General features: G+C 36.7%; 1 protein-coding gene across 1 annotated transcript in view; it reads left to right on the top strand.

Moving 5' to 3' along the window:
* FMN2 (formin 2) overlaps nt 1-22,373 on the top strand; it is a 163,396-nt gene that overhangs the window by 5,718 nt on the left and 135,305 nt on the right. Inside the window, exon 2 of the mRNA XM_068395923.1 lies at nt 14,624-14,790. Coding sequence (XP_068252024.1) covers nt 14,624-14,790 — 167 coding nt within the window. The remainder of the gene's footprint in view (nt 1-14,623; nt 14,791-22,373) is intronic.

Below are 22,373 nucleotides of genomic sequence, written 5' to 3'. Positions count from 1 at the left end.
TCACTGGAATGCAGTGCTGCCACAGGGTTGTTTTGATGGGGTCTCATGATTAATGCTTTGATCTTTATCTAGAACTTCATTGGGAGTAGCAGGTTTTGGTCATGAAGTTGAGTGGCTCCATCTCTCGGGCAACCTCTTTCTGAGCAGCCCCCCCGTTCTGAGGTCTGACTGGCAGCCTGGCTCGTGTCTGAAGTAGAAATATATTGTCTTGGTTGCCTGCTGGTCTCTTTTGGGGTGCAAAGCGGTAAAGGAAAAGGGACAGTTTATAGCTGGAGGTCCATGCAGCTCTGCTTGGATCTGAGACATAGTACCAGTATAATACCCATCACACATGGGATCTGGCTAGAACTGGTCATTAAAGGATATTGTGTGCTTCAGGAGTTTAATTTTTGTGAAAAGAGCAGTGGATTATTCCAGTGGTAATAGTTATATGGAATTTAAGTTTGAATGTATTTATTGGATTGTGCTTTATTATTTTTAAAATATTTATCATATCTTTAAATATTTTAAATATGTAAATATTTTTAAATATTTATAAATTATTTACTAGCTTGGAGAGCTCTGCAGAGAGGACCTGGGGGTTCTGGTGGACAACAAGTTCACCATGAGCCAACAATGTGCCCTTGTGGCCAAGAAGGCCAATGGTATCTTGGGGTGCATTAGGAAGAGTGTGGCCAGCAGGTCAAGGGAAGTTATCCTGCCCTCTACACAGCCCTAGTGAGGCCACACCTGGAGTACTGTGTCCAGTTCTGGGCCCCCAAGTTCAAGAGAGACCAAGAACTACTGGAGAGAGTCCAGTGGAGGGCTACAAAGATTGTCAGAGGATTGGAACATCTCTCTTATAAGGAGAGGCTGAGAGAGCTGGGTCTGTTCAGCCTGGAGAAGAGAAGACTGAGGGGGGAATCTTATCAATACTTACAAATACCTTAAGGGCGGGTGTCAAGAGGATGGGGCCAGAATCTTCTCGGTGGTACACAGTGACAGGACAAGGGTCAACAGACACAAACTGAAACATGGGAAGTTCCATCTGAATATGAGGAAAAACTTCTTTACTTTGAGGGTGACAGAGCACTGGAACAGGCTGCCCGGGGAGTTTGTGGAGTCTCCTTCTCTGGAGATATTCAAAACCCACCTGGACATGACCCTGTGCAGTGTGTTCTAGGTGAACCTGCTTTGGCAGGGGGTTGGACTAGATGATCTCCAGAGGTCCTTTCCAGCCCCACCTATTCTGTGATTCTGTGACTGGGGAGGTGGTTTGTCAGTTGTTTTGTTTTTTTTTTTTTTAAACTGTTCGTAGGCCTCTTTTTTTGCAGAAGAAACTCTATTCCTTGAAAGAGGCCTCACCTTTTTCTCCATGGTGTCTAAAGAAAAATAAACTTGAAATTGAAAAGCATCTCTGGGAATATTTTAGGCTGCCTGTATATGAGGGATCAACTTCTAATCTGAATCATGGTGATAAAAAAATGCAAAAATACTAATTAGCCAAGGTATTTTGTTTGTGCTGTAGTTTAGCCAAGCTCAGAATATGGCCAAAATTTGAACTTACATAAGGAATAGTGGTGATGAAGCGTAAATGTGTAGGTGTTTCTGTGACTGTGGCTTTGATTGTTTTTAGGTACATTTAAAAACATCATTCTGTAGTGGCTAGGTGGAATACAACAGTTTCTGGAAACTTACTTTTATGCCTACAATTTACCTTCTTGGGAGATGAGGTGAGGTGATACAAGGGGAACAGAGTGGAAACAGTGAGAAGCTGTGAAAGGAAGGCGATGGAAGGATGTGAGGACTTCACATTTTGTCACCTCATTCCTACCTTTTCATATGATAATACAAGGCCAGTTGCATTTCATTAAGTGCTTTAGAAAAGGCAGCAAAGTGGGTTCAGGACCTGTGTCACACTATTATTTCTTCTAACCAGCAGCAGCAGCTAACCTTCTAACCAGCAGGTTATTTCTACATTGCAGTTCATGTAAAGGAGGTTGGTGACAATGAGATGGCCTGCATTACCTTGAGTATAAAATGACTGTTCCTCATTTTATTTCCATATTGCTGCTGTCCAGAATAAGTTTCCTTCACATTGATGGAAACAGCTAGGCTTTCTGACCATGAATAGGAAGTGGGTTATGTTTTCTGATGCAAAACCTTACTTTATTCTCAGATAACTAAAGATTGTGACTTCTTTCATCTGTAGATGCATAGATGATAGAACCCATTAAGTCAGTTAGCAGTATTGCAACAGTAAGAAGCAGTGGTGATGAGATTGTTTATGTGTGTGTAATCAACATCACAGTTGTAAAAGTAAATCCTAACAGACATAAAAAAACCTGGAAATATATAAATACATAAGTACAAAAATGCTTGAGAATTTAATCACTTTGGTGTCTTGACATACACACCTAAATAGTGGCAGGGAAGCCTAGTCACAAATGAGATTTATCATTGAGGCATTCTTATTTGTCACTAAAAGTATGAATTATTTGGTCTCAAGATTGCTATGAAATTTATCAGGAGTGTCAGAGCTCTGAACATGATGTGAATTTGAATCAAGAGGAAGCACAGGTAACTTTACTGTGGATCTAATTAAGAAGGCAGCTTTCATTCTAGAGTTTATTTGGTGCTGAGATCTGGCTCAGATGTCCCTTGAAGATGTATAATAAGTAGTATGTACCAGGGGAAAAGCAACTTTCATCTTCTTTGCACTGATAAGGAAAAAAATCACTGTATAAAAGAAGTCAGTGCTGCAGTAACACTATCATTAACTACCTTAACATCTTCTAACAGTCATGGAAGAAAAGGTGTTTTTAATTAAAAAAAGAAAAAAACCCAAAACATTGCCTTCATAATAGAGGGTGTGTGTCTAAACAGTATTTTGTCATGCAAAGAATAAAGACAACACAGCATACCGAGAAATAGTTGAGGGAAATATTTGATTACATCAATGAAAGAACATGAAGGTCCAGTTATAGCAAGGGAGATATACTTAGGTTTTATTCAGTTAAAGTCTAGGAGAACATATCTGTAAAAATATATATGCATGCATATATTTTTTTTCTTTTTCATGGAATGTAGTTCTAATTTCTACTTTTTCCCTTTCTTCCTCTTACCAGTTTTTCTTTATGGATTCAAAGAAGAAAAGCTTTTGTGATAAATATTAAGCATTGTGATAAATATTAAAAAGTCAGCAGTTATTAAAGGTGGAGGAGATTGACAGACCCTGGGTGCACAGGTCCTGGACAGGAAAGAAAGCTAGGGCATGCTGGGACTTTAAAGAGTAGGTTGAAAGAAATTCCTTTTGTCCCACTTCAGAGGCTTGCTAGTTCAGTTCAGTTGTTTTTTGTGACCTGTGGCTGCTTAAGCAAATATTTGGATTTACTTCTAAGGTAGAGATGGGCCAGACTGCATTAAATGTTAAACAAAATGTAGAACCATTGGGAATAAAGAAGTTTTACAAAATTGGGTTGTCAAGAACAGTGTGTATCAGTTTGGACTGATGAAAGATGCTTTTAGTAGTAGCTGCCCAAAAAGACATCAGAGAAGCTTCTTTCTTTAAAGAGCTAGACAGAAAGAATTGTGGCTTTCCAGCAGTCTGTGAGAACCTGGCACAGAATACCGCCTTCACATCACAAATCACCACAGAAACTAAAAGGGTAAAGATGGGCAAAATTAAATACTTGCTGAGAGGAACCTAAGCACCTGGAAAACACAGTACGAAAGTTGCCGAAGATGCATATGGTGGCTAAAAGATTCGGTAGACAGACACATATAGATTCTCTTTCAGCATAACCTGCTATAATCAGGAAAGCTTTAGTAATATATTTCTGTAACCTGCAATAATACTGCATTAGAACCTGAAGAGAAATCAAGGTGAAAGGGGACATGCCATGTAACATTGTGGGAGGGTGCATCTTCTTTATATTTTTAACAATGCATTTTGTACTGTGTACCACTGTTGTATCATATTTGGGGAATTGTTTGGTATTTAAAAACTTAAGCTTTTAAAAGATATTTAGTAACATATAAGATATATTCTTACCTTTCACTATATATATAAAATCTATATTAAAATATATATAGCGAAAGATAGGGATAAAAGCATCATTTAATACCTTGTCTCAGCTTATCCTGCTATACATATGTCATATATCAGAAAATTCAGTGTGGGGGAAAGGTGTAAAATCTTAGTCACCATGGAAGCAAGATTTCAAGGAGCTTAATGCTCAAGTTAGGGAGACAGAATGTTTAAGAGACTTGTTAATCTGCAAGAATTCTGAAAGCGCTGTCACAGGCTATCACAAACATTTAAATGTATTTTGAAGCTCTAGTGATGGCAAAGTTAGAATACCTGCTTTTAGAAAAAGTGTTATATTGTTGTTATTGTGTATGACCCAGGAAATTTTAGTCTTATTATTTTGACTTCAGCAAAGAGCAAAGTTTTAGAATGAATCTTGAAGGAGGAAATTATAAGATATAATTAGGTATTGGGTATACGATAAAAGGGTAAAGAAAAATGGAACAAAATGCAGCATGGTTTTAGCAAAGATCAATAAGACTACATTGATAGTTTTTTCTGTACAGCTGCTTTGTCAACAAAGCAAAAGTGGTAGGAAGGAATTCATCTGGTTTTCTTCACAAAATGGCAGCACTGCAAATCACTTACCTGAAGAAGAAAATTACTGATGATTTTGATGAGGGACATTGTCATGTTACTTCTCTTCCACCAAAGAGGAACAGCTTCATTTTGATCTGCTTCCACCTAGTGTTGTGATAGGTTTGGTCAGGCTGTGGAAGTTTATTGCACAATTAATACAAGAGTAGAACTGTGTCCTGACCTTTGTCCTGATGTTAGTGTTTGCAGAGCTCGACCTTTTCATCACCAAGTGAAATTTCAGTAAACTTTTGTCTTTCTGTATTATAATACAAGTTTCAAAATTAGGAACGGGGCTGGCATCGTGAGTTCATTCATCACGACCAAAATTTGCATTAATCAGTTTTTGACCTGACTGTTTCAGCTTTTTCCAGCATGATTTGTGCAAGTATGGCATATGGTTAAGTAATCTTTTAACAGACCACTGGGCGTATGCTGAAACTGGCTTGTTGCTGTGTCTCACAGCCAGCAGATGTGGAGCAACCTGCTTTAAAATACAGCTGCTTGGTTTGATCATGGGACACTATGGATAAAGAGTGAGGTGGGTTTTTTTTCAAAACTGTTTGTAACATTCTTTCTGGGTGACTTTTTACTTCATTAAATCTGGGGTCTTTCCTTGTCATGTTTATTTTTGGGGAATCCCATTTTCAAATTTTTGCCAGACCTCTGCTTTTTCCATCAAGGGCATTCCTGGAAGAGTTTCAGTGGCATTTGTACAACGTGCCACTTTTGCCCTGCATGCACTGTGGTGGCCCCAGGGGTGGCAATAGGATTCTCTTGCCAGCAGCAGCTTGTACCCTTGCTTCCAAAAGGGAGCACACACATGTGTTCCCTGGCTTTTTTGGGGATGTTTTAAACACTTGAAGCTCTTAGCATTATGTGCTTCTGTCTGTAACTACGTAGTGGGTTGCTTGTTCTAGCTGAGTGAGTTGAAATCTCAGTTATACTGTTATTCTAGCTCTCTTGCACAATCCGGAATCTGTTTAAATGATTAGTGATAATTGTGGGGCTAAAATAAGGGGAAAAAAATTGCTTGCTTGAGTTGCACAGGGGTTGATATATTGTGGTTCTAACTTAGAGCTAGTAAAGAATTTTCATGTAAAATTTTTAACAGTCAAAAAGATAGTAAAAGACAGGACAGTATAAAAGGAGGGGTGATGGAGCTGCCAAGAGATTCAGACAGCTTGGCAAAAGTAAAGTATGGTGTTTCCTGTGATAATCAGATACAGGAATGACAGATGTGAAGTTAATAATTGACAGTTTTATTCTAGTTGTTTGAAGAGTCTATGAATGTAATCAAGACAGCAATCAATATGTTCTTCACTGGAACTTAGTGAATACATATTTCTGACTTCGATATTACGTTGAACTGTGTGTAGGCAGGCATAGAAAGCTGAGGGTGCAGGGGGAGATAGTGTTGATGTATGTCTTCTTCCTAATTCTCTTGTTTAGACAGACCTTCTGCTTTTGACTTCTGAATTTAAGATGATATGGGGGTTCAGTTCATGCCATCCATATGAACAGAGCCCGGAAATATGGAGACAGAACATCAGAGAAGAAAGGACAATCCTCTCAGGCATTTCCGTATATCCCTAATTTTAGTAGTGCTCTAAAAACTAAAACATCAGATATTTTTATATATATTAATTTATTCTTTAGATATATTAATATGATAATATACAATATAAATATATAAAGAAAACAATATATAACCTCTAGGGTTTTTTCCCTTAGAAACATATGTATGTGTACAAGCAGTGCATGCAGATATTAGCTGATACACTGATAATAAACAAAAGGAAATATCTTTATGACAGAATTATAGAAGTTTGTTCCATAACCATAAACCTTGACAGGTTTTGTGATTTTTAAGATTTCTTTTGACTGGAAATTAGACTTTTGACATACTCTACTTTGCGTTTATTCATAGTGGAAAGATTAAATTTTTTTTCTTTTTGTTGTGAAACCATGTTCTGTGTGCAGGCTTGTTGCTTGGTGGGTTTCCACGTTTTATGTAACCAGACTGTGAGAAAACTGTCATGTGGTTTTAGGAAAGTATTTGTCAATGAAAATTGAATCCCTTTTAAAACAAATGAAAAGAAAATGAGCCAAAACAAACTCACAGGATAAGAAATCTGAAACAATTTCCCAATCTAAATCAGCAGAAGATTAGAAACTCTGCAGTGAAAAAGAACAATAAATGAAGTCTCTAATCTTGGAATATTGGGCATAATCTCCCAGGTCAGGCTTCAGCCAAGCAGGAGACTAAATTGATTTGTTAATTTTTTAGTGTGAATGTATATTTAATATGCATTTATGCAGGACTTGGGCTTGTTATCTGAAGAGAAGAAGAGATGGCTAGAGTACCGGTTTCCAGTTCTATTTCATTCCCTAGGTTTCATGTGCACCTTTGAAAACATCTTCTTTCTCAGCAGTCATGTTTTGCATATTATATTTAGGCTGACTGGTACAGGTTAGCTGAAAAACTTGAAATTTGAAAAGATTATGAAATGAAAGGAAAATATTAAAGAGATGTAATACTTTTGATCCTTGAAATATTAATTTTATATGTGAAATAGTAGTCACTCATTGCTTTGTATATTTGAGACTAACGAAAGTACATTAAACAGTATCAAGGTGAAAATGAAGTGTGACTGATTTTGCCTAGCAAGCTTTTGCTGTTTAGTTTGGAGGAATACGATGAATGGCTAAAACTTGTACTGTAAAATGTTTAAGAAATGACCCATAGTTGCAATTACTACCTCATCTCCAAATAAGCATACATGGAAGTCTTTGCAGTATTTCTGTCTCTTGGACATGTTTGTCCTCTTCCGACATTGTGGGGAACGTTTGGTGCTGCACAGTTTGGGTGCTTTGCCAGATTATACAGGCCTAATTTAGCTGTGACCTTGTGGTAGAATACATAGAAAAGGAGACAAGAAAACAATTGGAAGGAATTAATGTTTCAGGGATGTATGCAGCAGCAAGATATCTGAATCATAGTATTTCCTAAGTTTTGAATGCTGTAGAAATCAGCTTTTCTTTTTCCCCATTTTCTGCTCTTTTTTTTTTAAGTTATATAACTATGTTCACAATTGTAATCTTTCATGACTTGAAAAACCATAACAAGAATACAATTGCGTTTTTATATTTTGTAAGACTGATAGAAAACATATTCTAAATGGAAATACATCACTTTGTCCATCTCTTCTTCTTTTTCCTTTTTATTCCTGTCCTAACTCCCAAAAATAGAGCATTGCCTATAGTACTTTTGGCTTCAGAGCTTATGAAATCTCTGCTGTGTGAGCATTTATGATCTCACTGAAGTGGGGGGCGGGGGGCGGAATAAACTGGGGAAAAGAGGGCAAGCTTATTTCGGTTTTTGAAGATGTAAGCAGTATGTGCGTGAGTCACTGTTAACCCTTGATGTGACTCTGAGTAGGGTGTTCAGGACTGGTGTTACACTGAAGCCATTCACTCTGCACGGGGAAAAATTAAAACTGAAAGTTAGTCTCCAGTCTGTATAGGTTAAGATGTGCTGACGCAGCTTCTGTGTGAATGGTGAAAGTGTGGTGTAGTGGTCTGGTTGTTAGAAGAAGAGAATCGTAGGAGATGGGCAGAAAGGGGAGCTTTTGGAGTATAACTCATTCGGATCATTAGTCTCAGCTTGTGCTCACTGACAGCTGTGCTCCCGGGCTTTTGCAAAGGCAGCATGAGGAGGATAGGAGACACAACTTTAAAGATAAATGTGAGGTTATAACAGCACGATATTCAGGGAAACATTATTGCAAGCTCTGCTGTAGCACAGGGCCTCAGTGCATGCACGTGTGGCTTTTTCAGTATGTCTGTGACTGCTGTAGTTTTCTCCTGTTTCTCTCTTCCAATTGTCCCTTTCCCTCCCCTCAATAATTAAGCAAATCCAAAGACAACAACCACATGCTTATGGTATTGCTAGCTCGTAAGGATTTTATTACTCACCTTGTTGCTCTTTGAAAGGTTGGTCTTCTAAGCAGATTGGACAGGAAAGAGCTATAATGTGAATTCATTGAGTTGGGATTTGCCTGTATTTCTCTGTGGACAGCACCGAATGTGCTATCAACATTCAATCATTCCTTAAGCAATCAAGTGTGAGGCAAACCTGCGTTTCAGAAGAGTCTAGATCCTTATTCATAGTGTTTGGTTGAGGAGAAAAAATGTTGCCCTGGGATATAAGGTAACTGTAATAGAAAGACCAAATGTGCTTCCTTCTAGAATAAGCAACCTCTCTCATCAAAAGTGACTCATAGTCCAGGTCATGACAGACAAGGTGGTTCAGATTATCAGTGCTGACAGCCAAGGTCTGTAGCAGTTGCTGCCATATGGAAGGAGGCGTAATACATACACACACACAAATACCTCTTGAGCCAGGAGACAACCTGTGGCTGTGTCAGGCCAGTACTGAGTGGGATTACTGTATGCATGTTATATAATATAACGAAATATTGTAAAATATAAACTATTATATATATACTATGAAATAATATTTTTAGAATGACATCTGGTGAGGTAGGCTTCCTTTCTCCCTCCACCTGGCATTTGAGCAAATATGGTTGAAATAAATCTAAAGTTGAAAATGATCATTCAAGAATACAATTACCTGCATTTTTCAAAAAGAGAGACAGTATGAATGGAAACCATACTGGTGCTTGTGAATTTAAATTCTGCAGTGAACAGCTTACATCTTCTACAATTGTTGCCAGAGGTGGTTTTGATAAACAATGTTACTCAAGTCTTGGTCATGGTGATAGGATGAAATCCTATAATGTCAAACAGGAGATCATAAGATCATAGTGCTTCATCTTAATGAGAATGGTAGCAAGCAGCAGATGACATGGAGGTGGAAAACATGGAATTTGGAAGCTGAGCCAGAAGACCTAGGCTGAGCTACGACAGCAAAAGTATCACAAAATATCTGTAGAAGGCCAGAGTATCCAATATTTCCAAACTTAATTTCATATTCCTATTCTTTTAGTTCATTAACAGTGTAATCCTTTGTAAGAAAAGAAAAAAGAGTCTTTTCATCCCTTACTGGATTTTAATAAATCATTCTAAGCTCCTAAAAAATAACTAATGAGTTTATAGTTGTCTTATTTGCTAGAGGGTTTTGGCAAGATCCTCAGAATACTGGTTTGATCAAAGGCTGAAACTTAACTGTGGTTCTTCTCTAATTCAAAACTTGATATGCCTCCCATGTCCCACCTAACTAACACTTAAGGGAAAGGTAAGAATAGGCTCCAGGTACTTCATGACCTGGGATTTCTGGGAAGAAAGGTTGTTTAAAATATAAAAAATGGAAACTTTTTTAACTTTTTAGGAAAAAAAAAAAAGAGAGCTGAGAGAACTTTGTTCTTTACTATTTTCATGGCATGTAAAAGTAATCAAAAGAAGTTGCTTTACCATTGCATTTAAATCCCTGTAATAGAGATCAGCTGATCATTTAATAATTATGAAATCATTAATAATTTAATTATTCCAAGTTACTTGCAACCATCTTCACCTATTGAGAACACATTCAGGTATTACCTCATGTAAGTTACAAAAATGAGGTGATTAATGATGTCTGAGGAAAAAGGCTGTTCTTGCTGCATTTTATTTATAAACCAAAGGTGAAAAACTGTAGCTCAAAATCTTACAGTTGAAGTTGACTGGAATTTAACCTGTGCGTTAAATATGGCTGTGATTTCGGTTTTGCTGTTTAAAGAATAGATTCAGGGATTAATATTGTACAGTCAATTTCATGCATAAAGATACAAAGTAATTTTAATTTGAATTAATTCCAAGCATGTGTAATGCAGATAGATGGGCTGCTGCAAGCCATTTCTGGTTCCAAACAAAAGGAGTTAAAAGCCTGTGAAGTCCAGTGTTAAAGAGGTATTTTGCAATACCTGAACAAAAATATAACCTTCATCTTATCCTTCATCATAATCATAAATGTGATTCCTGATGAGAGGAATGAATATCTCTTGCTTTGACGTCAGTGCAGGCTCAGGTAGGGTCAGAGGGCAGCGAGGCAGAGGTGGATTTGGCACCAGCCTCCCCAGGCCACAGAGGACTTTGGAGCTGGAATGCTTCTGCTGTAGTGACAACTGGCTTTTATCTGAAAGGAGGTGAAAGAGAAATATCAGATATGCTTAACAAGGGACGAACTACTTCTTGGTAAGTGATGGCTTTCAAATGTTGTTCTCCTGTGTTAAATAACTTTAGCCCTGTCTGGAACTACAGTGTCGCAGCGACTCTATCCACGGGCGGTGCAGCATGGCGTGGTGTTTTCTCAAGGAAATGAGTGACATTCTCAAGTATTGACACACTTTCTTTTGGTAGGGTTTACCTCCTCACTCCCCTTTTAAGGAAAATATGTATTGTCCTTTTTATAACTTTGGCTGGTTTTTGTGTTTGATGAGAGGTGGGTGGTTCTGACACTTGTCATGACTATTCAATTTGATGATAAGCCCTAGATGGTCTGGCACAAGACTTCAGTGGGTTAACAGGCTGTTCTAAATATATTGCCCAGTAAACGCTTTAAACGTATAACCCACTTATTGTTGATACAGAGATTTTTTTTCACAGCTGTTCACAGTGAAGCTATTTCTGTATGCATTGAAAACTGAAATTTTTTAGCTTGCATTTGGTAAAATGCTCTCTACAACTACCTAAAAGGAGGTTGCAGCGGGGTGGGAGTCGGCCTCATCCCCCAGGCAACTAGTGACAGGACTAGAGGACATAGCCTCAAGCTGCGCCAGGGGAGGTTCAGGTTAGACATTAGGAAAAATTTCTTCACAGAAAGGGTTATTAGGCATTGGAATGGGCTACCCAGGGAGGTGGTGGAGTCACCATCCCTGGAGGTGTTTAAGAAAAGACTGGATATGGCACTTAGTACCATGGTCTAGTTGACACAGTGGTGTTAGGTCAAAGGTTGGACTCGATGATCCCAGAGGTCTCTTCCAACCTAGCTGATTCTGTGAAAATGTGTTAACTGAACTGACAAAATGTATTTTTGTAATTCAAATTTCTGTGTCTGTCCTCAGGTCTCCATAGCAACTGTAAGGCACTCACTATCTGTGTTAGAGCACAGTTTTTTCCGAACATTATTACCTTTGTGTTAAGAACTTTTATTTTTTTGACTCAACTTGTATTTGATGTAAAGGACAGCTTAATTTTACTAAAGTTAGAGTTAAATGATTGATTCTTTTAGGTTAAAAAGTACTAGCTAATATCATTAAATGATTTTTACTACCCTATTTGTTCCAAGACTGATAATACACTGGAGAGGATGCTTCAGGCTCAGATGGACAAAATGACATAAGTAATGCATAGTACAGTAAGAGAAATTAAGTTCACTAATGACTTTTTTTACATATATACTTATTCTATATTGTCTGAATGCTGAAGTAACCATTAACCTAACACTACTAAGTCCACCACTAAATCATATCCCGAAGCACCACATCTACTCGTCTTTTAAATACCTCCAGGGATGGTGACTCCACCACTTCCCTGGGCAGCCTGTTCCACTGCTTGATAACACTTTCAGTGAAGAAATTTTTTCCTGATATCCAATCTAAACCTCCCCTGGTGCAACTTGAGGCCATTTCCTCTCATCCTATTGCTTGTACATGTTGAAACATCCAGACAAAAGAAAAATAGGTATGTCAAATCTGACATTCAAAAGTCATGGATAGCATTTGAACATTTAACATAGCATGAAGAAATGTGTAGTTTTCTTGCATAGTCCTATATTTTGTGTGTGTGTGCAGAGTGCCCTTCCTCTGGTGTGTTTCCTTATTATTTTCTTCTTTGCATTTTAGATTAATGTAAAGCATTGACTTCCCCATTCGTCCTCATAATTTGCAGTCTCCCATTTAGCTAGAAAACTTTCTATGCTGTTGAAGTTTACTCAGTGATATAGGGTGATGCTGTGGTAATACGATGTGCTTTACCCCAGAAATGCTACCTATTGGTGCTCTGGTGTCAGTGTCATGCCAGTCTCGTACTCTTATTTTTTTCTAAAACTTGCTTGTATAGTTCAACCTCAGTATTTATATCTAGGAGAATCCATTTATTTCAGTAAGACAGTAGTAGCTAGGGGTCTTTTAGTGGTCTTTTACAGCACCGTTAAACATTGGCAACTACAACCCCAAAGAAAAATTACTAAAACAAATCATAAAAATATTTCTCCCTATTTGCACTTCGCTTCCGTGGTTTCGTACTGTTGCTTTTCTTCATGCAGGGGATTGCTCTACATTGCTGCAATGGGAGTGAATTGTTAAAAATCACAGTCAGTAGGAAAGCCCATCTTCAATTAATGACTTCGAAGATTTAACAACTGAACAGTATCTTTAGCTAAATAGAGGGATATGTTGAATAAGCAATTATATTATCATCACCTTATAGGTGGTGAAACAAAGGAACAGAGGCAAACTAATCAGAAAATGTAACAAAACTTGTGTATCTTACAAGTTTATCTGCTGGCTTATCCCCTTGAAGATACTGTATTGTGCCTAATAAAAGGCTAGGAATCTTGGACTAATAATTCTGAATTATTAGATCTTTAGATGTAGAGATGAAAATCTTAGAAATGACTTCTAATGTTTTAATGTATTGTTTATTTTATGGCTGTATTGCCATATGAAGTTAAAATAGTACAGAAACTTTGGGCTAAATGTGACTTACAATATCCTTTTTATATTGTATCCAGATGTTTAAAAAAAATCTTTTTAGCATATTCAGAAAGCCTGGGAAAATTTAAATTTTGAATAAAATCAACATTCAAACAGAAGTCTTGCATTTGTGTGTAAAACCAGTAGTATTATCATTATTATTGTTGTTGTTGTTATTATAACTACTTTAAATGATAAAATGCTTTCTTAATGCAGTATATTTTTTCTGGAAAATACCTCTGGCTTTCCAGTGAGTGGGTGAAAAAAACAGACTATAGAAACTGATTTAGGTACAAATAGTACTCATATCTAGTTCATACTAAAACATGACATTAACTCTATTACTCCATCTGCCTTTTCTCTTCCAGTAGATCTACTTCATATCCTTATTTATAACCTGTAAATCTGAACTTCAGCATCTTTTGACATTTTAGAGCTTAATCAAGCAATTTAGTATTCTTACAATGTAGATTTTACTACAGCCTGCTTATATAGCTAATTTTTGTAGTCTCTTTCTGGCTAACTGCACACAGCACAAAGGTCTTTCAAACCTTTAGCATTGTCTCCTGTAATGTACTTTATAACATATGCCCTTCTTTCATGCTCTGGTGAGATAAGAAAACACTTTGATCATGAAATCTGACTCTATAATAGGAATACGTCTCTTTTCTCACTCCTCAAAAGTTTTACTTCTCTGAATTGCTGCTTGTGGCACTGCGTTTTAGTCTGGAGCACTCCATTAAATACAATCTTAAACAGAACAGTTATCAGATTTTTTTTTTTATTATTCTTTTATTGAGAGTTTCTACAAAGAAACAGAGCACAATTTCTTAAAGACTGTGATCATTTTATGAATTAAAAAACAAGGGCTCTTGAGAGACTTGATTCTGTAACAACTTTGTGTGGCACCCCTGGAAAAAGATACTTCATTTCTGGTAATGTCTTGGTTTTCCCATTAGGACAATTCTATAATATAAATAAATAGGAAATTGATGCTACAATAGCATCTCATGGTTTTTATTCCAACTCCACAGTGCAGCCAACAAGATGTATATTTTCTTGAATATCCTAATTAATCAGGCTACAGATCAGTTCAAATTATTATATAGAAATATTTTATATTAAAGACTTATTATCAGATACTTTTCTCAAGAATTCTTTTCTTATTTCATATTTTTACTTCTAATAGTTGAGATTTTTTGAATACACATTGTAATGCCTTAGCCTTTGTGTCCTGTAGATAGCTACAAATTCTTATTGATCTGTGTCATCACCTTGGCAGGACGAACTCTGCTGGAAAAGCTCTTCAGCCAACAGGAAAATGCACCACAAGAAGAAGCGGAAAAACTGTGTTCTCGCATTATTGCAATGGGTCTTTTGCTTCCATTCACCGACTGCTTCAGAGAACAGTGTAATCAGAGTGCCCAGCAAAGCACGCCCACGTTTGATGTAAGTACTGAAAAAGTTATCTTTTGTCTGTTTTGCCAAGTGAGACACAATTTATCAATGACTTATCAGTCCTGAGAGAGCTCTGTTAGTCCTTTTAATGAAAATTGCCCTTATGAGAGTGGCCAGCTATTTTTCTGAGTTCAGGTGCGTATACTTTTGTATCCAAGTAAGCGTAAGTTTTAAAAGGTTCTCTCATAATTTGATTTCTTAAATTTTGAACTCATATCTTAGTCTGCAATACTGTTTTTTATCTGTTTTCATTGTCTTTTTTCTTTGAATCAAGGCACTCTATAGGACTACCAACATTTCAATTCAATACCTGCTTCACCAAAAATATAAATTAAAGGAAAAACAGAAAACAGTATGTCACAAAACTTTACAGAACCCAAACAGGATATCTATGCTATATAATTTTTTTCCCCCTGAAAAGACTTTTGATACAAAACAGTGCAGGGGTCAGTGCAAATTTGCTGGCATTCCAGCTACAGTGTTATCTGTGCCTTTGGGCTGTCTGGCCAGAGTGCTATTATAGGTGCTGTTTGCATACTGTTACAAAACTGTTAAGTAGACATTGCCTAACATACTTTTCCTTCCTTTTGGATAATGAATTCAACATTAGGATGCCTTTCTATTGTATAATACTGTACAACCCATGAGGTTTTACAGTGAACTTATTTTTATGATCCTTGCCATTAAATTTTCTCTCTGACACTTCTTTGTACTGGTTTATGTGACTGAAGATATCAGGGTTTTTCTCTTCACTAATTAATTTCAAAATAATGTACAAATATTAACTAATCTACTTAATACCTTACTGGTATAGTTAAGATCATCCCTATTCTACACATTAACGTGAAGCTTGGTTAGAAATACTCAAAAAATGATTGAAATAGATATGACAGGACATAAGTCTTTTTAACTCTTTAAATATTTCTCATCTTTCCTGAAGGATAATTTAACACAACTGGTGAAGGGAAAATTGGTAGAATAAATTTGTCCAATGAATTCTTAAACAAGCTTTTCTAGATAACCTAGCTTATCTAAAAAATCATTCCATGGTCCTTCTTAAAATATACAACCTTTTTGGATTTTTTTTAAAAAAACAATGTTGAAAACATTTTCAAACAGTTTTTTGAAATTAATTGAAAAATGGAGTGTGACTATAAAATTGAGGTTATTCAGGCAACTTAAAATCACACACCATCCGAAAATGTTTATGGTTAAATATATTCAATAATGTTACTGGAAAAGACAGGTTTCTTATTTTTCAGGTTGTTTAAAAAGTCTGACAATGCTTTCAGTTCTTATTTTACCATATATTCAGCTAATCTCTTCTTTAAAATGTTGAATACAATATTATTTTTAAAAAAGTTTCTCCTCGCTTATAAACAGATTTTATCAAATCAAAAGTTTGGAAAGAAGCAGAAGAGGCTCTTTTGTTAACTGGTATACCAAGCTTTGAGTAAGAGAATTATCTAGTTATCTTTCATTGACTGTAACTAACAGGATGGACTTTCTGAAAAGAAACAGTAGCCTAGCCTAGCCTAATGACATGTGAGCAGTGTGTCAAAGTCAACAATTTAAGATGTTGCTGGCTTAGCAGTGATCTTAATTTGAATTGGACTATCAGTAAGCCACAAATGCTCTGTTACTATTTTTCTGTATAAGTCCCCTAAATAGATCATGCTCCTGTAAAACAGTGTCAGAAGTGGTGTAAAGCCCTGGGTACACATGTTCAGCTAGTAGTGCATCCTACTTCAAGGGAGCATACATCTGTTTGGAACACTAGGATGTCAACAACCGAATTTCACATGGCACATACATAAGAGCTGCTGCTGTAGAGTTTGGGAATGTTTCTGCTTCAGCATTGGTGACCAAAGTACAGCAACACCTACCTGTTTATTCATTTCATGCCCTACAAGGGTGAAAATGTTTATAACTTGCAGTATAAACTTTAGTGGCTGAGAACTTCAAAACTGGGCTTCTCCTAGCTGATTTTGCTTCTCAGAGTGAGCAAATCTTATAGAAAATAAATGCTAATAGTTGTGTAAGTAAATGAATCAATTAACAGTTAGTATGAAAAAATTTATGGTGATGCTGTATATTACTTAAAAAAAGGACATGTAAGTTCTGTGACTCATGTCCCCTCTTGCATCTCTCTCCATATTTGTATTTTGCTTTTTTCTTATTTAGGTGGCTTTTTGGTTTGATGGTTTTGTTTTGGTTTTTTGGGGTTTTTTTTTTTCAATTTATTAGAACAGGATTTTAATGTTGATCTAACCATTGATTTCAAAGACAGAGGAATTAGACTAGCCTTAAAGTAATACTTAAATTTCACCCATCTAGAATTAGGAGACACATCATCTTTGACCTTACTCCAAAATTCGGAGCACTGCCTATCCCATATTCCTCCTTCATCTCTGAGTTCATCAGATGTGCCTCCAGTTCCACCCTGGATTGCCTCCACTTTGCCTCATGTACTTTTTACTCAGCTGAAACTGCCATCCACAAAGCTCCTGTAACTCTGTTCTGGTCTCAGCCAGGAGATTTGTCTGCCACCTCGCTGTTCTTCCCCCCTGCTGCATCCAGCTCTGGTGCTTGCTTGTTCCTCGATGTTACTCATTTGGCTGTTTTGATTTTTATCTTAGTCTGGTTCTTATAAAATCTCTTAGGTCACTCCTTTAGATGTTTTTTTTCAGAATTGCCAACCTTTTTTCCACTGAAATCCTTCCATGAATCCCTCCTTTTCTCCTTTTGTGACTGATCCTATGTATTTTGGAGCTTTAACTTACTATTTTTTTACATTGAATAAAATCCCTGATTCCCTTTTGCTTAAGTGTGGTCCCACAGACTTTGTTTTTGAAGATGTTAGGATACAGTTTATCCTTACTTCTGTAAGTTTTGTTCACTCTATGAGCTATTGCTCATGGCTTGAGATGAAAATAAACAGATTATTTAAAAGTCCTGTTCTCTCACTCTGATCTCCTTTTCTGGATGTACTCCAGTGAATTTGATTTAACTTAATATGACTAATGCTGAACTCTCTGTTGTCTTGAAATGTTTGCAATTGCTCACTCTGATTATATTCTCATCTTCTTTATTACTTATGCCTGGTAGTCACCTCTAATTCTCCCTGTCTTACAACTGTGTATCCAAATCTTGTGTCTGTTTTCTCAGTAACACACAAGAGATCTGGTTTTTTTTTTTTATTTCTCCCAAGATATTCCAGGCCTCAGTGTGGGCCTCTGCCTCACCCCATTAAATAATTGTACACGTCTTGTACTTTGTCATTGGATCCTATTTCTTTCTCTTCCACACTGTCTAACTGCAATTAGGCAATCATGAAGAGTAAAGACAACTTTCACAGCTCTTAGTTTCTTGGGCTGTTATTATAATGGCTCCTGGAAGCCAGTTTAAATTAAATTCTTAGCACTTGTATTTCTGGTGTAGGTTATGTTTTGTGGACATGATGCTTACTCCTTTCTTGGTATATGTCAAACATGAAGGACCAACAAATATCCAATGAAAGCATAAATCCTCAGAGAGCTAGCAGCTGTCATCACATTTATGCTGAGGATGGTGTTCAGTTTTCAGAGGTTTATGACTTGGTCAGATTTTGAATAGATTTTAATGATGATTGGAAATAGCATGTTCTTGAAGTGTCTTTGACCTTCTTGTCAAATTTCAAATCATAACCCAAAGAATAGAAACTTTAAAACTGTTTTAAGAACTTATGAGAAAACTTTCATTTTCTGTCTTGGCCCATTTTATCAATTATTTCTTTCAAAACAGATTGTGGCAGATGCCCAGAATAAGAGATTAGTCTGAAAAATAAAAGCTGAACAAAGCTTTAAAAGTAACAGAAGTAGACAGCATTGGGGTTTTAAGATATTGGCTCTTGACAAGCAGTGGAAGCTTTCACTATAGCATTTCCTGTCTACTCTTCTTATAACGTAAAGACTATCTTAAAGAGTTAGCAAATGTACAACGGCAGATTCGCTGTCTAGAAGTATGATGACCTTTTTCCTAGTTTCCTGTCTCCTGGAGAGGCTGCTAATTATTGCCTCACGGATGTCATGACTTCTTACTTGTCAGGCTATCTTCACAGCTTTTCATTCTTCTGGTAGTATTTCATTAAAAAAAAAAAAAAAAAAAGGTTTAAATATAAATTTTTAAAAAAAGGCCAAGCAAGTAAACGCGCAACTTACAGATAGATTAGCAAAAGCCTATTCAAAGAATGTTCTCTGAAAAATCGTTTGCCTTTTGAATAACTATTGCTTGCTTGCCTTTTAAATTTTTCCCTTTTTAACAGTTGTGACTTGTTCAAGAGGGCTTCTAAAGTATCAAATTAAAATAAAATATCCTCTGATTGAATTATATGTAAGAAATCAATGCTTTGTGAAAAACTCTGTCAGTCCCAAACGACTGTGTCATGTTGTGAAATAATTGTATTTCTGTAGCGTAGGTGTAGTCCTAAGTTTTTTAGTGTGTTACCTCATTATGTTATCCTATTAGAGTAAAATAAACACAAGGCTGAGCTGGCTAAACAGTGCATCTTTGGCAAGAAAGTAACCACAGGCAAGTTTTGCAGCCACCTGTTGGAGGATCACAATTTTCAGCAAGTAGAGATCTCATCTCCTGCTTAGCTCCTCTATCACAGAAGCTAGAAGATGGCTGTCTTTGGAGATCCATCAGTAATTTGTAAAAATTATACACACTTGCATTAGAATTTAAACTGTTCATACACCAATAAAAGAAGCTTGCATTTTCCTATCAATGCAAGGCAATTTTATTTAACTTCACTGTACTATTAAGAAATATTGACTATACTTGGTGTTTGCATTTTATCCAGTAGTTGCAATTACTACACGCTGTGGATGTCTAGTCCCTAAATATGACTTTGCATTCCAGATTTTCCGGTTCACACTGTGCAGTCTTAAGCTACGGGCACTTTTTTCTTTCGTAGCAGATTTCTGCTTTTTTTCTGACAAGCTTTCCAAGTAGTTTTGTGTGTTGTTTCTGAACATTAGGTTCAAAACACTTCTCAGTGAAAACTTAAATGATTTTATGATAGAGGCTTTCTATTATCATTTTGTAAGTGCTTTTGAGAAGAAAACTGGGCATACCTTTGTATCCATACTATACTCCTTGTTTGGGGAACATAATATCTATTGCACACTGAAAGGTCCAATAACTACGGTTTTTGTGTGGTACTAACCAGAAATATCCTCTTCTACATGTGTCTGAAATGCACGCTAAGCTTTTGTCTTTATTTCTGGTGTCATTTTGATTGGGCTAGCTCTCCTTACATATTTTTCAGTGCTTTTATTGAATGCTGTTACTCTGAGTACTGCTGTTAATGCCTTCTTGATTTATGAATTATTTCAGTGTATTCTGTAATGAAAGAGCTAAATGCACATCTTGTGGAAGGCGTCTTTCTTTACGGCGTTATGATGTGATCTTATACGTAGGCATGTTTGACAGTTTGGGACAGGAACTTCCCCTTGCACAATTCGTAGTTATGATGCCTGACAAGGTTGTCATCCATTTCTGAAATAATATTTCCACAAGGAAGCAGAGCCAAACAGCATAAATGGGAAATGCTATAAAAATGGCTCTTTTCCTAGCATCTTCTGGCCACCTGTGGTGATGAAAATGCTTTTTAAGGAAATAAAGACACTGCTTTCTTTCTGCTGAGTAGTAGCAGATGGTGGGACTTTGCAGGTCAGCTGGAAGAGGAGTTAGTGACATGAAGACTTTACTTAATTGTAACTTATTTGCACTGTTTACACCAGTCTGAAAATTAGTAGTTAAACAGATTGCAGACAGACTTCTTTCTCAGTAGTCACTGAGCCAAAATACCAGTGATCAGTTTCCAAAGAGCAACTTTCCCAAGAATTAACTTCAGCTAAGAGAACTTCCAAACTGCACCACAAATCTGGCAACGATGCAGGATTTCTTCAAGCATACTTTCAATGCTTGGGAATAAAGTGTGTAAGATTGAATGTAGTCCCATCTTAAGAAATTTGTCACGACAGTATATTGGGGGTCAGTAGCAAATAAGACTTTACAAGTTAACAAGTGAAAATTGTGGAATAGAACAGAGAAAACAGATTGTTAATCTGCTCTCTTAATCTTTGTTTGTCATGTAGGTCACTATGGCAGTTGAGTTTGGCTAAATCAAAGCCCTCATGTCTCCTCTTCCTTTTCCATTGCCCAATCACACTTTGTGACAGTTTGTCTTTTGTGGTGAACAACTCTGAATATTCCTGAGAGTAGTAAAATGGAAACAGTCGGATGATCACTGGGCTGAAGTATTCCTGTTATGCTGTTTCCCTGCTTTCTTTTTTTAAAAAAAAAATAATTTTATATTTATTTTATAGTTGTTGCATCAGGCCCTGCAGTTTTCTAGCTGCCTTCTTGTCTTTTTTCTTTTTCTTTCTCCTTTCCAGTTACTTGTGGTGATGCTACTGTATATACTTTCAGCTGACGTATTTTATATGTAGGATATTTCTAGGTTTTCATGCTTCTTTTTGCAGACAACACTGCTTACCTGCTTGTTATTCTGAAGAACTGCTTCAAGAGGCAGATACTGGATGTTAAGTTTACACCACCTGTTTTCAGAATCATTGTGCATAGGGTGAAAGTGGTAGTCACCCTGTCACCTCAAGAGATCTTTATATTTAATGACTTTCTGTACATTAGTTCACTTTCTTAAGAATGACAGTCATAATACAATGTCTTTTTTCTAGCTTGGAATTGAGAATACAGTGAGGGTTGAATTTGTGTATATTTCATGTCTGTTTTCAAGAGGATGTTTTTACAGTAGTAATAATCACCTTTTTAAATGGAATAGTGGTGAAAGGAACTTTCTAATGAAACAGATTTCTTCGGAAAATTCATATTTGTCAGAATCCAAACTTATTGCAGAACAGTGTCAGTGTAAGTGAAAACAACTCCTGATGGAGAAACTTCTTGCCTCACCTTAGAATTTCTGGAGAGAGCGAATGAGAAAGGACACACCATCAGGTGGTCTAAGCAACAGCTGATAACCTGGTGGTCTTGGGATGTGGTCTGCCAAGTGGGACTTCGAGTCAGAGGTCTAAAGAGGCTAGATCTTGAGGTTCTTCTGTTTCATAAAAGGCTAGCCACTGTTCCCTCCTCCAAGGGAAGTTTGTTGTAAGCTCACCAGTTCAACCTATTCAGCTATATTAAATGCAGAAGTTATTGTCTTGGTCTTCCTATTCCCCAATAACTCTGGAACTGAATGAGAATACATATGGACACCTGAAATTTAGTTTCCTGATTTCCTTTCCCCATGAGGACCCTAACTACAGGGCTATTGGCTCTGTTGGCCTGTCGTATCCCCAGGATACGATGTTGAATCCTGAGCAAAGTTTTATGGTATCAAGCAAGATTGTTCTGTTTTGTTGAGGAGGTTGAAGTCATTTCATGGGGAAGAAAAGTTTCATTTTTTTTTTGATGCTTGAAGTGTTTTTAAATTAATTTTTGAGGAACATCATTTTTCTGAAAAGAAAAAAATCACTCAAAATGTTCATGCATCAAACCTAGTTTTGGACGAT

Source organism: Nyctibius grandis, chromosome 1, assembly GCF_013368605.1.
Source record: "Nyctibius grandis isolate bNycGra1 chromosome 1, bNycGra1.pri, whole genome shotgun sequence".
Lineage (NCBI taxonomy): Eukaryota > Metazoa > Chordata > Aves > Nyctibiiformes > Nyctibiidae > Nyctibius > Nyctibius grandis.
Note: the sequence above shows the minus strand (reverse complement) of the source record. Positions and strands in the feature narration are given on the sequence as shown.